This window comes from Elgaria multicarinata, chromosome 11, assembly GCF_023053635.1.
Source record: "Elgaria multicarinata webbii isolate HBS135686 ecotype San Diego chromosome 11, rElgMul1.1.pri, whole genome shotgun sequence".
Lineage (NCBI taxonomy): Eukaryota > Metazoa > Chordata > Lepidosauria > Squamata > Anguidae > Elgaria > Elgaria multicarinata.
The window spans coordinates 33,118,895-33,135,776 of NC_086181.1; the positions used below are offsets into that span (position 1 = coordinate 33,118,895).

Consider the following 16,882-nt stretch of genomic DNA (forward strand, 5'->3'; position numbering starts at 1 on the left):
AGACTTTGAAATCTCGGTGTGTTTTGGAGATTCCACTTCATTTTCTTTGACCATTAAGATTTGGCATACGGATGGTAGATGAGTAAAATTAAGTATTCAAAATTTCTTAAGTTTTTCCTGTGGATGAAAAGCCAAGTGCCCCCATTTTGGACCCATTTAAGCGTGCTTACTCAGAAGTAAAGCCCTCGGCTTCCAATGTTTCTGACTCCCAAGTAAGATGGCTTCGGAAGGCCAGGATCCCTTGCAGCCCAATGACTACGGCAGCAGCGGTTCCGAAGGGCTCCGGTCTCAGCCCCGCATCGCTCTCATCCTCGCTTTAATCCCCGGTCGGGTCTTTACGCTCACACACAAATGGGCATTCAGGGGCTCCCAGGCTCCGTTTGTATTTGGCGCTAAACCCACCCCTTAAAGGGAAACAGACCAATGGGAGGGAGGGAAGGAAGCAGCAGTTGGCCATGGCGCATGCGCACGAACAGCCGCGAGGGGTTGCGCACGCGCAATACGAAGGCGGAGAAGGCCCGGACGTGTTGCGCAGGCGCATTAGGGCAAGAGGGCGTTGAGACTATTTGCGCACACGCAGTCAGGACATTGGGTGACGGTGAAAGAGCTAGATGAGGAAAGAGTAGATTTATTGGCAATTCGTATTGAAGCTTTCCGTCTGAAACCGAAGTGGTTTTCCACGGCAAAGTACACGAGGTTTTCTCCGTAGACGTGCCAAGCCTCTCTGCCACTTTCAATTTTTACTGGAATTTTGGACACTGCGCCACTATATTTTTCCTACATGGATGAAAGCACAGATATCTATCTCTATCTATCTATAGAGCAAAACGCTGAAAGAAAATCCAGTCTATCTACCGAAAGAATTGGAGCCTGGAAAAATTCTATCAATTATGGGCGATGAGGGTAGAGGAAGAGCGCATGCGCAGAATAAAGGTAGTAGTGCGCTTGCGGCATTTTTCAAAAGCGGCGCAGGCGCTTTAGTGGAGCAACCCCTTTTCTCCCTGGACCCGTTCCTCCCCCCGCCCCACTTACTCATAAGAGGCGGGGTTTAGCGCCGCCCTTCCCTCAAAGAAGCGATCGATTGTGCTGCTTTCGGCTTTTGCAGGATGATTGGTCGTTTCAGGCGAGGGAAAGATGGAAGGAAGAGCGCGCGAGCTGTGATGCCCGGATAGGCTCATCACGACCGCGGGTGGGTGAGCCACCGAGCCCTTTTCTTCCCCTGTGGGTCACCTTGCTCTGACGGAGCCCCTTGGACTTAGTTCGCAATAGTTTGTGCCTAAGCGCTGAATTATGGAACAAGGGGTGTAAGAGCGCGGTGTCTCTGAGCATGTACAGAGTGCTTTTAAACATTGTTGTTAAAGGGGCTACTAAAACAGCAGGACTCGTCCAGCCAAGTGCCGGCTGGGTTTCATGGGGTGGGGGCTTGGACAAGACACCCTCAATGGGGCCCATCCCTCAGTGAGTCTTCCTTATTACTGCCATGGTCGCCATCTGTTTATTGCTCCTCCTCTTTCTCCTCACTGCTCCCACTTGCTTGCTTTGACAGCCAGAGAGCCAGTGTGCAAGCCGGCAGTAGCATCAACTGCTCCTTCTTTTCACCAACCCCATTATCTGGGCCAGAGCAAGAAGCCGGAGAAAAGCAGGTTGCAGTGATGAAAAGGAGGAACTATTAGAGGGGGACTATTGTCAGTGGGCCCTCAGCAGGTGCCCGACCATGACATGGATCCTGATTTCAATGACAGAGCTGTATGTAGCAACATGATCCCATGTGATTATTTTTTTTACAAGCAAATAAGTCTCACTGTTCAGTGGGGTGTCTTACTCCAAAGAAAGTGTGTACAGAATTGCAACCTGAAAATGGTGCTTAAATTCTTCCATTGACATTGGTGGCCTTGAAATAAATTCTTAACTTTGGTTGGATTGTGCTTACATTTAAGCTTTGGAGTTAGTTACATAGTTATATAACTTAAGGATGAATGATCAGGAAACTTGAAAACATTGGGAAAAGATTTATGGTGGATTCCTATGCGTGTCTAGTGCAAGCCTATACATGAGTTCAATGAGGCTTAATCCTAAATAAGTACATATAGGATTGCAGCATTAATCACACACAGAGCAGAACCATTAAAGTTAATGGGAATTAAGATAGTCATGACCATTCTAAGTCCTATTGATTTCAATAAGTCTACTCTCTTATGGCTATTTTTATTCATTACATGTGTATACTGTCCAAGAGCAAAAGCTCTCTGGGAAGTTCACAGATCAAAACTAAAAACCATAATATATACACTTTAACATGTTTAAAGCAACAGAATAAAACCAAAATAAAACCCAGTCTGAATATATGAATGTTCCTCAGCACAGGCCTGATGCCAAGAACAGTTTACTCTTGGCTGCAGATTCTTCACTTATTCTTGTGACTAAAGTAATAATACTTCTCGCATTTGTATAGCATTTTCAAATGTTCAAAGCACTTCATATGCATTATCTAGTTGTAATTCTTACCTGTAAGGTAAGTCAGATATTAGTATCCTCCCTATTGCTGATGTGGAGCATGGGGGAGAGAGTGGACTAAGGCTGAGTGAATTTGCCTAAAAGGCCACTTCCTGTATAGCAGCCTTTTCCAACCTTGTGCTTTCCAGATGTATTGGACTAGTCCAGCGTGTCTGGAGTGCGCAAGGATGAGGAAAGCTGCTATATCCACCTTAATGGAAGTAACTAACACCTGTTAACTCAAAGGGACTGACTTCTGAATATAGGGTTGCACTGTCAGTCTCTTAACCCTTATGCCCCACCTGCTTTTAAACTTACATTAAAACACAATGACACCTGGCAAAAAGATCAGACTTAGCTAAATGAATGCAAATAATCTCAGTAACATGACTAGACCTTCTTCTGATGCTTTTATGAAAAATAACACTGCCTTCTAAATCACTGTAGGCTTGAGCTGTGACCACTTTCTTTGGGAAGCCACAACAATCAAGAAATTGCTTCCACATACCAGCTTCATCTCTCCAGCAGAAGGGGCTTTCAGCAGGGCCTCTCTTCTGATCTTAGCAACTGCTTGTGCTCCTAATAAGAGGTAGGCATGTGTGTTTTTGTCAGTGTGATTTGGGGTTCTGCTGGGCCACCACAACTAATAACATGGTATCCTCATGCACTGCTTAAGCATAAGATGCTGGGGAGAAACTGACAGTTTAGAGGAACAGACTCAAGTTCTAAAAGCTTGAGGAATGCAAGTTTACTACTATGGTAGATAGGGTGACTAGGGTGACCATATGAAAAGGAGGACAGGGCTCCTGTATCTTTAACAGTTGCATAGAAAAGGGAATTTCAGCAGGTGTTATTTGTATATATGGAGAACCTGGTGAAATTCCCTCTTCATCAAACCAGTTAAAGCTGAAGGAGCCCTGCCTTCTTTCGTATCTGGTCAAGAGGGCAGGGCTTCTACAACTTTAACTGGTGTGATGAAGAGGGCATTTCACCAGGTGCTGCATGCATACACATGATACCTGCTGAAATTCCCTTTTAAGTGCAACTGTTAAAGATACAGGAGCCCTGTCCTTCTTCTCATATAGTCACCCTAATGGTAGATCTGTTTGTGCATGTATAGTGAGAGAGAGCGGCTCCCTGGACGTACCGTATTTCTTCGATTCTAAGACGCCATCGATTGTAAAACGCACGCTAATTTCAGTACCACCAACAGAAAAAAAAACCCCTAAGACACACCCGCAATTCTAAGATGCACCCCATTTTTAGAGATGTTTATATGGGGGGAAAAGTGCATCTTAGAATCAAAGAAATAGGGTATATACTGGGCCTGTTCAGACAACACTTCAGGCCCTGTGGTTAGCGAAACTGTGGTTCTCTGGGGTTAGCACTAACCACAAGCCATGCTGTCACACATAACACTTTAAGCCATGTTTAGAGCTGCTAACCCCACTGTAGACAGTCTGACTGTAGTTAGTGAGTGAGCAGGTTTTAGTGAAACGCATCACACAAGTCACCTTAAACCCTGCTGATTAGCCAAAAGCTTTACCGAGCAGGGTTTAAGGTGGCTTCTGAACAGGCCCACTGAGTGACAAGGGGAAAAGTAAATTTTCCTGGCAAAGTGGCTGTTCTTTGGCACTGTTTCATTCCTGGTCTTCCAGAGCAGTCTAGCAAGGCCTGTTGAGAATCAGAAGCCTGGCAGCCCGGGTACTGAACAGCAGAACTGTTTAATGGTGCCAGGCTGGGTTACCACAAGTTGGAGGACTAATGCTGAACAGCAAGCGAGCTAACCAGGAAGTGACTGGAACAGAAAACTAGGAACTGGCCCACAAAGTAATTGCACAAGCGGTTTCCATACAACAACTGAAGGTTTTTGTACTTAGGGTTAGGAGGACGCCTACTTCTAAGTAGGGCTCTGAAATGGAATGCCTCACGGTGCCAGGCTAACATTGTAACTTCTGGTCTGGGCTTCAGCTTGGGCTTGCTGCTGTCTTTGCTCTTGAGATCGTAGGGTGGGAGGGTCAGATCGGTGGGTGAATCCTGTCAGGGAGCCTGAGGTCTGGTGATGCTGCAGGTTACCTAGATGGAGCATCTTCTGGAGTTATGGGTCTTGGAGGTTTCCATCATGGTTCCCTGGTCCTCTTCAGATTGGAAGGTCTTGTCTGCTTCTAGGGACTGGCTGATCCTGACACCTCCCTGGTTTAAGGCTATGATTCCTCTTTCCATATCATAGTCGAGAAGATGATTCGAATAGGCCAGGATTTGGTGAGAAGCTGGACTGACATGATGACCTCAGATGGGGTAGCCTGGATAGGAGGATTTGGGACTCTAATTGGGTAACCAAAAACAAAAAGAGGAGAGCATCCAAACCAGGTCAGAAAATGGCGAAGCGGGTTCTCAGGATGCCAATAATTAATTTTCACAAAGCCCAATGCATTTCGGCCTGTACATTATTCAAAGGCCTTCCGGGGGTGAGGGGGAGGGTGTTAGAAGATAGTGTCTGCAGAATTTCCTCTAGCAAGATAATTTGTCTCCTATGATCATCTATCTTCAACAACTCCCTGAGGAAATCCTTTAAATAAAGTTTGGATAAACCGCATCGGGCTTCATGAAAATAAATTATTTGCATCATGAGAACCCATTTCTCCTTTTTCTGCCCTAAGTGGGTAAAACAGGTTGAGAGAGAACATTCTGTTGTGCTGCTATTTGAATAGGCAGTTCCAGAATTTCCATCAGGGGCATGGAAGTAAAGCTTAAAAATGGCCATTGGGTTGGTATGTGATGAAATCTTTTTACTCTGAGCCAGAACTAAGGTGGTTCCCAAAAATTACCACTAGGCTCGTGTGTATAGCAGGGGTTTATCCAAATGAAAGCTGTGTTGATTTGGCCTTGAAGACACAGAGCTCAAGATGACTACCTGGTCAAGGCAATTGCAGGTGGCCAGCATGACCCCATTGCGGTGAGGAGCTACCACTATTATAGCTGATCTACTCTCCACCTCCAGATTATTTTAGGGCAGCCTTCCCCAACTTGGTGCCCTCCAGATGTTTTGGACTTCAGCTCCCATCAACTCCTAGACAGTATGGCCAATGGTCATGAATGCTGGGAATTGTGGTCCAAAACATCTGGAGATCACCTGGTTGGGGAAGGTTGCTTTAGGAATTTAACTCTTGTTATGTTAACATGACTTAAATAAGTAGTTATGACATTTGTCTCCTGTCCTTTCTCTAAAGATCTTAGGGTGGAACATATGGTATCTCTTCCAGCTGTCTCATTTTATCCTCGTAACAACACTGTGAGGTAGGTCAGGCTGAAAGGTAGTAACTGATCCCAATTTGCTTCGTGGTTGAACAGGGAACTTTGAACCCAAACCTTGCCAGCCCAAGTTCAACACTTTTGGGGTTGTATCCAGTGATAGTCTAGCCTGCAGGCTACATGCAGTCCCCACTGCCTCCAAAATCCATGAAAAAATAATGTTTTTTAAAAGGCCTCCGTTGTCGCTTCACAGTGCCTAAATGGTCAAAATTAGCTTGTTTGCAAACTAATTTTAACCCTTTCAGAGCACCAAAAGAGTTAAAATTAGCTTGCAAACAAGGTAACTTTTATCTTTTTGGTGCTCCATAGCCACTCTGAATGCCCTTAAAACATTTTTTGGCACCTGTAATTGGTTGGGTGAGAGTGCAGCTTGCAGGTGAGGGTGGTTCTGGGTGTGAAAACGGCCATCAGACCTCCCAAAATTGCCCACCCCTGGTCTAAACTAAGTCCCATTCATTTCAATGGGTCTCCTAAGTAGGACTAACATTGGATAGAACCCTTTAACTGCTACACCATACTGACTCCCATGTTGTTGTGGCTCTGCTCCAAAATGGCAGCTGCACTGTACCAGGCAACTCTGCGGTGATGTTGTGATCCTGAAGTCTCACCTTCTGCCTTCCCTGTCCTTCAGTCCCATGATCTCGGTCTCTCTTGCAGCCATGGAGGAGGCCACCACTGCAGAGGAAGGGGAAGTGACCTCAGGGATGCAGTCCTTGGCGGTGGAAGATGGGCCTGCCCCTGAGCTTGCTGCCCCCACTGAGGATCAAGACGAGGCACCTGAGGGGGAGGGGGAGCAGTCAGGGAAGGGCGATGAATCTGAGGAGGATTGGTGCGTGCCCTGCAGTGACGAAGAACTGGACTCCCCGGACAGCTGGATCCCTCCGCCTGAGGAGATCCGGCGCCTTTACGAGCTCATTGCTGCCCAGGGGACCCTGGAGATCCAGGCTGAAATCCTGCCCCGGCGCAACCCCACCCCAGAGCCTGACAGTGATGATGAAGACAAATCTGACGGGCAGCTGGAGAACCAGGAAGAAGAGGAGGAAGAGAAGTAAGGTTTTGTGTTTGAGTTGGTGGGACTGGAGTGGATCCCAGATGGTGTGTGGGGGGGGGGGGAGCGACTGCAAGCTGTGACGGTGCGTTTTCTCATTTTCTCTGCTCCAGGCCTCACGTGCCAACGGAGTTTGACTTCGATGATGAGCCTGCCTCGCCCAAGAGCTCCTTGATCGATCGACGAAGAACCCCTGGTATGTAGAGAACGAAAACCGAGCTCCCATTAAGAAGAACCTGGCTGGATCAGGCCACAGGTCTGGGTAGTCCAGCACTCTGTTCCCACCCTGGCCCAGCAGATGCCTATGGAAAAGCCACTAGTAGGATACGAGCGCAGTTGCAACTCCCTGCTTGGGTTTCCAGCAACTGGTATTTGAGCGCCTGCTGCCTTTCCCAACCAGGTGCCTTCCGAATGGGAGTTGGGCTTCAACTCCCATAACTGGCTGTGAGATTATGGGAGTTCTAGTCCAACACATCTGGAAGGTACCTGGTTGGGGAAGGAGGTGCTATAGGTCATCATAACTGGTAGTAAATGATAGCCTTATCTTCCATCAATTTGTCTAACCTTTTAAAGCTTTTACAAATTAGCGGCTGTCGCTGCATCTTGTGGTAGTGAGTTCTGCTGTTTAACCGTGTGCTGGGTGAAGGAGTACTTCCTTTTGCCTGCCCTGAGTCTGCCACTATTCAGCTGTGGGTTGGGCACTCCTGCTCTAGCCCATTTAGATCCAGGACTGTTCCACAGCACGCAGGAATCGTGTCCCTCTCCTTTGCACCAGGGACTCATGTGTGAGACTCCCATCGTAAAGCCAAGAGAGAGTGGCTGGCAGAGTTTACAGCTTGGATACATAGGAAAGGGAGGAGGGTGGGGCCACGTTGGCTTATGTAGCAGGCTTTAAGTTTTCCAAAACAGAGGTTGGGCGATGCTAGACCTATGCAAAAAGCCAGGTCACGAAAGGAGAGCAGCATCGCACTGTTCGAGGTGGAAGGCAGACCGTCTTACCTCTGTCAAAACATAAAATGTAGGTTTGGGTCAAGTCAGGGTGGAATGTGTGTTTCCTGTCAACACCTTGCACTTGAGGCCTGCACCTCATTTTAAAAACATTGGCCCAATGCAAACTTGCTCTTCCCATGGAGTCTGCAAGTCCTAATTGGTATTTAATTTCCAGGCACCTTGGCTAAGAGCCAGAAGAGGGAGGCCCGCCTGGACAAAGTGCTGTCGGACATGAAGCGTCACAAGGTCTTAGAGGAGCAGATTATGAAGACAGGCCGGGACCTCTTTGACCTGGACTCGGATGATGTTCCCACTCCAAAAAGGCCACCGGGTCTTTTCCTGCGGCAGCGTAAATACTGACCTCAGTGCTCATCCTTTCAATCCTAGCCCACCCCCAGGCCAAATGGTGGAACCACAGGCGATGAGGTCAGAAACAAGCGGACTCTTGACTTTGGCTCGGATCCTGCACTGGCTGCAGGACGTACTTGCTTTTGGTTATTTTGGATGTAATAAAACTCTGCGAGTTTGTTTTTAACTTGCTGGTCTCTTTTAATCTTTTGTTCTTGCAGTAATGGGGAGGAATTGGAAGTCAGAGGGAGAGGGGCAGCATCAGGGGTTGCTAATTCCACTTGCTGTGCTCATCATGGCAAGTGTCCCACACCGGTTGCGCAAGTGTGACGTGCCCCCAGCCTTCCTTGTGACCTGGGAGTGGGGAAGGAAGCAGGGTGTCATCCTCACACTTGTCCAGCGCTCTGAAAGGGCTCAGTGGACCTCAAAAGCAGAATGCAATTGCTGGAATAATCCCTCGCCACGTCACCATTTCCAACTCCAAGGCTAGGAGACGGAGAGGGAAGCAGGGTGTTGTCCTTGTATGTGTGTGTGTTAAATGCAAACGCTTCCTCTCCCACCTGCTGCGTCAAGTGAGGAAGGGAACACAGTGGAACTTCTCTCTGCCTCCTGGGCATTGTGTATGCTGAGAAGTAAATCTCTGTATTTGGTGTTTCTGGTGGTTATAGGAAAAAAAGCTCATTCAGGGGCAGGATTAGCACAAAAGAAGCCTGACGTGTCAGACTCTGACGTGTCAGACTCAGAAAGTTGAAAAATGGACTCAACTCAAAAGGTGCATTAAAAATAATAATCTGGTTTTCTTAGTATATGTGCTGCTAAAGCGAGCACAATTTTCTTTATGCGCCTTTTTGTTTCTAATCCTTTAGATTTTGCCAATATGTTTTAAAAACCTTTTCCTCTGAAGGATAGAAAGGCTTTCTCTAGCTCCTAAATTTAAAAAAATAAAATTGGAAGGTAGCTTTGAAATCGAAGACACGTTGGTAAGGTGTGCACAAGTGACTCAGAGACTTTGTGGGTGGGGTGGTTTAGTTGTCAAGCCTTATTCCTCGTTGCAGCCAAAAGCACAAAGAATGCAGGCGAAACATATGGATGCAAAATGCAGGCAAAGGACTCGTCTGCTTTTCTGTCGCAGTATTCTGGTGGTGGTACAGGCGTACGCTGGTCATTCTCCCTGCTCATGCATGCAAGGTCGTATGAATTACTTTAATAACTCTCATGGAGATTTCCAGTGACATGCCATTCCCTGAAGCTATTGACCTCCAAGATCCAATTAGTAGACTTCCCTTAGACTGTGTTTTGTCAAACTTTGAGTTGCCGCATCTCAGTCTGATGCATTATTTAAAAAATAAAATAAAAGTGAACCCATTATTGAGACTTTAGCCATGATTTGTTTCATAGCCTGTGGCTCTATTCTTTTCAAATGCATCACGTTAGCTAGGACCGAAAAGGATTCTGAATTTCTGCTCCAGCAGAGAAGAGTCAAGACAAAGAGGCAGGGGCCACTAATGATTTTATTGGAGTGTGAGTTTAATTAGCAGGGATTTTTTTTTAAAGGAGTAAACCCCATCACACAAACTTTGCGATACAGATACAGTGTGGGAATTAACAAATGGTCACAATAGAGATGGAAATAGAGTGTTACCTTGTCTTATTTCTCTCGCCTCCCACCCACTCCATCCCCTTTCCCAAAACCCCTAAGAAGTCCATGCTACTAAAATCAGGCTTCAGGTGACTTCAGAGGGCATCTAGCCCTGCAGTGTAGGCAGCAGCATCTGCATGTGAATGACCTTGAAAAGATGAGTTCCACAGCAGAAGGAAACGGAGCAGAGGGACTGTCCAGATCAAACAATGCAAGAAGAGGAGCCAAGGTATTCCATGTCACAAAGATCTGTAGGACAAGTGTTTGAGAAGAGGTCATGGAGTGACCCCCATGGCCCCTTCTGTGATACATCCCTAAGTAGGTATCGGATCAGGCGCAGCGCTCCAAAGTAGGGGTGGGGGAAGCCCTCCAGCTCAGTCTGCACTAGGGTGCAAGTAAGGATTTCCATACCGAGGCAGTAATGTGGGAGGCTTCTTCCTTTTATGAGCAGCAAACCCTAGTGGTGGTACAGTATGTGTGTTTCCTTCACTGCAATACATGATCAGGGAGGACACCTACCGACCAGGGGCAAAGATATAGTCCAGTGCCTGTCGCTCAGGTCCTGCCACGTTGGGGTGCCAGAGATCAACGATAAAAATCACCCGTGGGCCATCAGGGGGGGAACCTGCAAGAAATGTAGTGGGAATTAACTTTTAGTTCAAGGGTGAGCGGAGGGGTGGGGGAATGAATTTGATGGCCTCCACTGTTCCACCACCACTGAAATTTGGCAAGGCGACAGGGAAACAAACCCACTGCTCTTTAGAACAAGGTGGGTGGGGAGTGGGTGCCTTCTATTATAAGCAAAACCTCCCGCCTGCCCGCAAGTGCTATCGCTTTAAAACAAGCTGCACACTCCCTATGTATCCTGTTTTAAAGGGCAATTGGTGAGTTTTTCTGCTCTTGCACTACCAAAATTTGGTGGCCAATTTTGTGGTGCGGCAGCTAGCTGAGTGTGGCTCCTGGATAGGTTCTTGACTCCTGGAATCTGGCCACCCAATTTAGATGGAGTCCTTAACTTGTGCAAGAATCTTTCTCTTGTGATTGTGTTGCAAAATCCTGGATAGGGAGACCAGCAGTGTAATTTTACATTCCCCTGGTGGCCTGCGGTGAATAGCACTGACCACAGGTGCCCAGACAGCTGTGCGTTAAATAGGATGACTGTCTATCCATAGTACAAATGGGTCCTTCTCTCTTCTGGCTTTAAAGAGGCCATACCTCTTTAATGAGAAGCCAGGTGGGTGAAGCAGAGTAAGGGGATGGACAACCACCCACTGACCAATCATTGCCAAAGCTGTGTTGGGCCCTAGGTCCCATTTTACAGATTGGGGAAGTGAGGCTGAGAGAGCAAGCAATTTGCCCAATGCAATATTATTTTTCAACCCAGGTCTCTCGAGTCCCAGCTGAACGTTGGCTGGGGATGATGGGGTCTCTAGTTCCACACACCTGGAGAGCACCAGTTTGGGGAAGGCTGCTGTAAGCCTTAGCCTGCAAAAGCCCGCGGTCTTTCCTCTTACCATTGTGGGCTGTGGTGTGCAAGAAGGAGTCATCTACTAGGAGGCAGTATCCTTCAGACCAGCACTGCGGCTCACCGCCCACAACCAACTCACAACCAGGAGGTACCTTCAGCCCTAGAAGCGGAACAAAGAAGGAGGCAATGAGAGGGAGGCATCCTGAATTCTACTACGGTCCCAACTCTGCCCTTAACCCGAGAGATTTAAGAGCAGAAGAAGAACCACGCTGGATCAGACCAAGGATCCATCTAGTCCGGCGGTCTGTTCACGCAATGGCTGCTTTTGTGAGCAGGGGGAGATTGTGTGTATTTGTGAATGAATGCTTTTTGTACTATATTGTTTTTAGATTATTTTTATTTGCATTGTGCTGATTATGGTCTACAATGATTTTGGGGTCTCTCCTCCCTTATATTAAACATGGATTTCTGTATTGTGTGTGCAAGTCACTTCAAGACTTTTTTTTTTTGCAGTGGGAAGAGATGCATAAATATTATTATTAACAGGATGCCTTGCAGATGTGCTGGAATACAACACCCATTATTCCAACCTGCTGGGCTTAGGCTGATGGGAATTGTAATCCAAACCCTCTGCAGGGTGCCATGTTGAGGAAGACTGTTATAGTCCTTATTCCTTTATAACAGCAACATGAGTATATGCAATCTAACAACAATCCTGTGAGAAACAGAGATTGTAACTATTTCTATTTTACAAGTGGAGATTGAAGTCAGGACGCAGTGACTTGTCCAAATCCAGCAAAGCTTCCCAGATTTTCTATCCACCAGACCCCAGTAGGCCGAGAGATTTTACTTTGCCATAAAATTATTAGGGCTTTTGTTCAATGGGTGTGTGTGGGTGGGGCGACTTAACTGTATGAGTTGTGAAGATTAATTAATTAAATCTGCACACATTTCTGCATGTTAAAGCCACACATAAAAACTTTAGTTCTAGGGGAGGAAGGCATTCTTTATTTATGGAATGGTGCCTGTGTAGTAGCCATCCTCTGGAAAGAAGCATTCCCACTCTCCCCTATATGAGGGAATGCCTCTTCTAAAATGCCCTTTGCATCTTTCATAAATTCTTGCATTAAAGATAATTAAGGCTGCAATCCAATACCCACTTACCTGAGAGTCAGGCCCACTGAACCCAATGGGACTTACTTCTGAATAGACATGCCTAGAACTGCAGCATCACAGACCTTGGGTTGTATCCAAATGTTTGTCCTATTTAGAACAGACCCAATCAAAATGAATGGGGCTGAAGTTAGTCATGACTAAATGAAGTCACATTCATTTCAAAGGGGTCTAAGTAGGACTAACATTGGATATTACCAGCTGATAATCTGCTGACCAATTCTTCTGGAAGCACCTTTTCAGTTGTTTGATTTATTCTGACCGAAGGACGTTACAGCCCTAAACATGACCTCAGGATGTTGTTACAATTTTTGCTGTGTATTTATATAAGCAGCAACGAAGTCCCATCTCCAGTTTTGTGACCCAAGCAACACATACACTCCCCCATGCCATCTCACATCCCTCCTCCGCCATTCTGCTTTGTGTAACATCTTGCCTGATTCAGAGATCTTGAAAGCTTGCACATTTTGGGCTGATCATTTAGTAGGCTTTTAGGCTCAATCCTATGCAAGTTTAGATAGAATGTTCTATAACTCCCAGCATTCCTCAGCCATCATGCGGAATGCTGGGAGTTGTAGGATGTTTTTTTCTGTCTAAGCATGCATAGGATTGCGCTCTTAATAACAGTTTTTTAAACCAGGCGTGGGCAACTTACGGCCCTCCAGCTGCTTTGGCCTACAACTTCCATCATGCCTCACCATTGGCTCTGCCGGCTAGGGCGGATGGGAATTGTAGGCCAAAAGAGTTGGAGGGCTCCAAGTTGCCCACCTGTATTTTCCACTCTAGGGATTTTGACCCATTCCCTCTGCAAGGCCGTAGGCGTAGGGGGGCGGCCCTGTGGTGGCCAGCCTCTCGCCCCCGCCCCCCAAACGAGGCCGCCCTCCGTCCCCACCCCCTCCGCTCACCCAAGTGGCACCGCACGCGGGTGTTGGTAGGCCCGTAGGTGCCCGGTAGGACGGTGCCGGGCTGCAAGACGCTGAAACAGGCGTTGCCGAAGCGGTTGGCGTTGACGAAGGTGCGCAGGGCGCAGAGGGCCCGGTACGTCCAGGGGCAGCTGCGGCAGTTCTGCGCCACGCACTCCCCCTGGCGGTAGAGGTCATAGCTGTGCCAGCCCGGGGTGGCGTTCGCCGTCCAGCCCCGAGGGAGCGCCGGCGGAGCAGCGGCGCCAGCCGAGGCGAAGTCCCAGGCGACGGCCTCGAACTCGCGCAGGATGGCCGGGAAGCTCAGCTCCAGGATCTCCACGTCGTGGCGCTGCGACTCGCGGGGGAAGTAGGGGGCCGAGGGCAAGTCCGGCAGGTAGAAGGCGCTGGGCTTCTGGATGGCCGGCCGCTCGCCCAGCTGGTAGTGGGCCTGGTCGCGGATGCCTTTGTGCAGCCGGTTCATGCCCGACCACGAGTAGCGCTTGGCGTAGTCGCGCAGGCTGCGGTAGAGGCGCGGGTCCACGCCGCCGCCGCCGCCGCCGCTCTCGGAGCCCCCCAGCAGGGCGCGGCGGCGGCGGCGCGGGCAGCGCTCCTCCGCCGGCAGGGCCCCCGGCGGGTGGGGGTGGTGAGACCGGGCCGCCGCCTGCCCGCTGCCCACTCGGTAGCAGTACCAGACGAAGAGCAAGGCCAGCGAGCCCAGCAGGGCGAGGGCGGGCTCCGGCCGGGGTCGCCAAGACGAGGCGTCCGGCAGCAGCGGCGAGAGGAGGCCGTGGAGACCCCAGTCGGCCATGGCGCTGCTGGGCATCTTCGGGCAGCCGCCTTCAGAGCATCCTAGGCGCGCCCGTGGCTGCTCCGTCGGGCTTCATGCCGCGGCGCTGGTCGAGCCCCCGCTTCTGCCTGGGACTGCACGGGGCCGCGCCTTCACACATCCCTGCTTTCGGAGGGTGGCGGCCGGCTTCAAGCCCCGCGGACGCTTTCGTTTCCGCGGCCACACGGCCCTCGCTTTCGCCCCTCGAGGCGCACTGTCCGCTCCGCTGCTGCATTCCCGGGGGCTGAATCTCTCCCCATTTTATCCCTGCCAGTCCTCCCTCAGTGGTGCCTCCACTCTTCCGTCTCCGTTACGCTGTGCGCGCTTTCCTCTCCCCATCTTCCTCTCGACTTGTGCCTCTTCCCCCAATGCCTTCTCCCATACGGGGTGTCATTCCTTCCGCCCCTCTAACCTGTTTATTTGACTCTTTCCCCCTGTCATTCCATCTTCTGCTATGTTGTGGTCTTCTCGCTGTTCGCTGCTCTACCTCGTAGATGCCTCTATTGCTGCTTTTCATGCACCTACACTGCTGTTGACATCCGGAAAAGATTAGGGTGCTCCCACCCCAAGTGTGCACACGTTTCCATCCACCCACCTCCCTTTGACGTCTACCTCCTTCCTCGTATCAGCACCAGGCAAGGCTGCGCTGCTGCGTAAATAGCCACCCCTCCGTGCGCGGGCACACGCCAGAGGTGGCTGCTGCATCTCAACACTGGGCAGTTCGCCCCTGTATAAACAGCTGCCCACCCCCCACCCCAGACATGAGCTCATTATGATAGTGCTGAAGGAAGGATCTCATCAGCAAAGGACTGAGCAAGGATCCCGCCTTTCGCTAGTCCCTCATTGCAATGGTGGGTGCGTGAACTGCAGAATTTGGCCAATAACAGGAGCAGCAGTGCCGCCTGAGCTCTGCCTTAGGCAAGGTTCCCCCTCCTCCCCTAGCTACAGCATGGACTCAGCCAGCAGCTCCGCCCCTTTTGCCAATCTAGGAGGCACTATCCCTGGCCCCTAGCAACCACCTTCCTTAGCAACTCACCTAGCAACCCTGCATCTCCATCAGCTCCCCTCCCCAAGCAGTCACCTTGAAACTTCTGTCTCCAATCCCATCCCACAGTTTTCACAGCTCTCTTCTCCTCTAGCCCCCTTCCCCACCCACCAAGGGACCATCACAAGTCACCTCAACCAACATCTACAGGGTTAAACCTCTTCCTCTGACCCCCATCCAGCAACCACCTTGTTGAACTGTCACATCCATAGCTGCTTTCCTAGCCATTCCTATGGCAACTGCTGCCCAAGCAAATCACATGAACTATCAACCCTAAAAATATCCCCTCCTCCCGCAATTACTTTCTCTTTCAATCATTTTCTCTTTCAATTTTGGCAATCCAGTGCATCTGGGCACCAGGTTGGGGAAGGGTGATCTAGAGTACCTGCCAGCAAATATCTCTTAACCCAGCCAAACAAAGCCTTTATTATGCAATATGTTTGGTACATTCCTCCACAATCTACTTCCTGACACATACTTGAGCAAAAACCTCAGCTTGTACTTCATAACAATTGCCACCTTAGAAATCTGAAATGTCCTTTTAAATATTTAGCAGTAGGTGGTGAAAAGGATCTCTATCTGAGTCCCTGGATATTTATTTATTTATTCATAATATTTATATACCGCTCCCCATTCAAAATTTCAGAGCGGTGTAGAAAATAAAATAAAATAAAAACAGAATAAAACACCTTAAAATAGATTTTTAAAAAAAAGCAAAACGAAAAGTGAACCATGAACTGTGGCTGGTCATTAAGGAAAACCTTCCTGGAACAATGACGTTTTCAGGAAGCACCGAAAGGGATACAAAGTTGGCACCTGCCTGACCTCCAGAGGCAGGGAATTCCATAGGAGGGGGCTACCACGCTGAAGGCTCTTCCCCTGGTGGACTCCAGTCGGAGGATGTGTGTTATGTGGAACCACCACCAGCATGCCCTTGGATGACCTCAGTGACCAGACAGGTTGGTAAGTGAGAAGGCCAGTCAGTGTAGGCAATACTGGGTTCAATAAGACAGTGGCCAGACTCAGAATAAAGGCAGGTTCATGTGCTCAGATTGGTTTGTCAAGGAACTCTTGCAGATTGCAATGTTTTTTTTGGGGGGGGGGTTAGGTGTCCCGTCCCCCCCCCCAGGATGCACACACAGGCCACAGGCCTCTTCTGCCTCACTGTTGTCCCACATGAACAGGGAGCTCTGCTAGAATTATTATAATATTTATTTTAAACATTTTTACATCACTTAGCCAAAATTATTCCAAAAGTGGCTTACAAAGATTAGCAATAAGTCGATCCTTGCTTACACAACATAAAAGGAAAAGGTATTGGGAAGGAGGAGGGGAAAAGCAAACTCAGGCACTCGTTCTTTATTTCAAAGTTTTCACAATGAACAGCTGCTCTGTTTTGAAGCTGCCTGATTTAATGTATAGGCCCTGTGCCCTTCCTCCCCTTCCTCAGCGCATGTTTACTTTCATCTACTTGGTCGCTCCAGAACCAAGTTCACAGCCAGGAACACCATTTAGAGGCAGTGGAAGTGGTGTAATCTTTCTCCCCAATTCTCATGGCAACAATTCCCTAAGCAAAACATATGAACCACCAATTCTAGAAATACCAATAACCTTTGCCTCTTGCTTGGGGTGCCTAAT

General features: G+C 48.7%; 2 protein-coding genes across 4 annotated transcripts; one reads left to right on the top strand and one right to left on the bottom strand.

The window, feature by feature from the left end:
- The first annotated feature begins 1,083 nt into the window (after nucleotides 1–1,083).
- Nucleotides 1,084–8,378, top strand: PAGR1 (PAXIP1 associated glutamate rich protein 1). Of its 2 annotated transcripts, XM_063137329.1 has the most exons (6): nucleotides 1,084–1,189; nucleotides 2,941–3,082; nucleotides 5,724–5,790; nucleotides 6,463–6,853; nucleotides 6,967–7,049; nucleotides 8,019–8,378. In XM_063137329.1, the coding sequence occupies exons 4-6, from the start codon at nucleotides 6,465–6,467 to the stop codon at nucleotides 8,201–8,203; spliced, it is 657 nt and encodes a 218-aa protein (XP_062993399.1). In that variant the 5' UTR covers nucleotides 1,084–1,189; nucleotides 2,941–3,082; nucleotides 5,724–5,790; nucleotides 6,463–6,464; the 3' UTR covers nucleotides 8,204–8,378. The 2 variants fall into 2 exon arrangements, with proteins under 2 accessions (XP_062993399.1, XP_062993398.1); XM_063137328.1 differs by lacking the exon at nucleotides 5,724–5,790 and having other exon boundaries at nucleotides 1,085–1,189.
- Nucleotides 8,379–9,914: 1,536 nt separating this feature from the next.
- On the bottom strand, nucleotides 9,915–14,236 carry ASPHD1 (aspartate beta-hydroxylase domain containing 1). Of its 2 annotated transcripts, XM_063137289.1 has the most exons (4): nucleotides 13,377–14,236; nucleotides 11,345–11,458; nucleotides 10,350–10,455; nucleotides 9,915–10,079 (listed from the first exon to the last, which is right to left on the bottom strand). In XM_063137289.1, the coding sequence occupies exons 1-4, from the start codon at nucleotides 14,194–14,196 to the stop codon at nucleotides 10,070–10,072; spliced, it is 1,050 nt and encodes a 349-aa protein (XP_062993359.1). In that variant the 5' UTR covers nucleotides 14,197–14,236; the 3' UTR covers nucleotides 9,915–10,069. The 2 variants fall into 2 exon arrangements, with proteins under 2 accessions (XP_062993359.1, XP_062993360.1); XM_063137290.1 differs by having other exon boundaries at nucleotides 9,915–10,455.
- Between the last annotated feature and the right edge of the window lie 2,646 nt (nucleotides 14,237–16,882).

What these genes read in the sequence shown, in the direction of transcription:
- PAGR1 (XM_063137329.1), top strand. Translation starts at nt 6,465, where the DNA reads ATGGAGGAGGCCACCACTGCAGAGGAAGGGGAAGTGACCTCAGGGATG. An exon ending in GAAGAAGAGGAGGAAGAGAA is followed by an intron (nt 6,854 to 6,966) that starts GTAAGGTTTTGT and finishes TCTCTGCTCCAG; the next exon opens with GCCTCACGTGCCAACGGAGT. An exon ending in CGATCGACGAAGAACCCCTG is followed by an intron (nt 7,050 to 8,018) that starts GTATGTAGAGAA and finishes TTTAATTTCCAG; the next exon opens with GCACCTTGGCTAAGAGCCAG.
- ASPHD1 (XM_063137289.1), bottom strand. Translation starts at nt 14,196, where the DNA reads ATGCCCAGCAGCGCCATGGCCGACTGGGGTCTCCACGGCCTCCTCTCG. An exon ending in CCGCGTGCGGTGCCACTTGG is followed by an intron (nt 11,459 to 13,376) that starts GTGAGCGGAGGG and finishes TTCCGCTTCTAG; the next exon opens with GGCTGAAGGTACCTCCTGGT. An exon ending in GCACACCACAGCCCACAATG is followed by an intron (nt 10,456 to 11,344) that starts GTAAGAGGAAAG and finishes CATTTCTTGCAG; the next exon opens with GTTCCCCCCCTGATGGCCCA.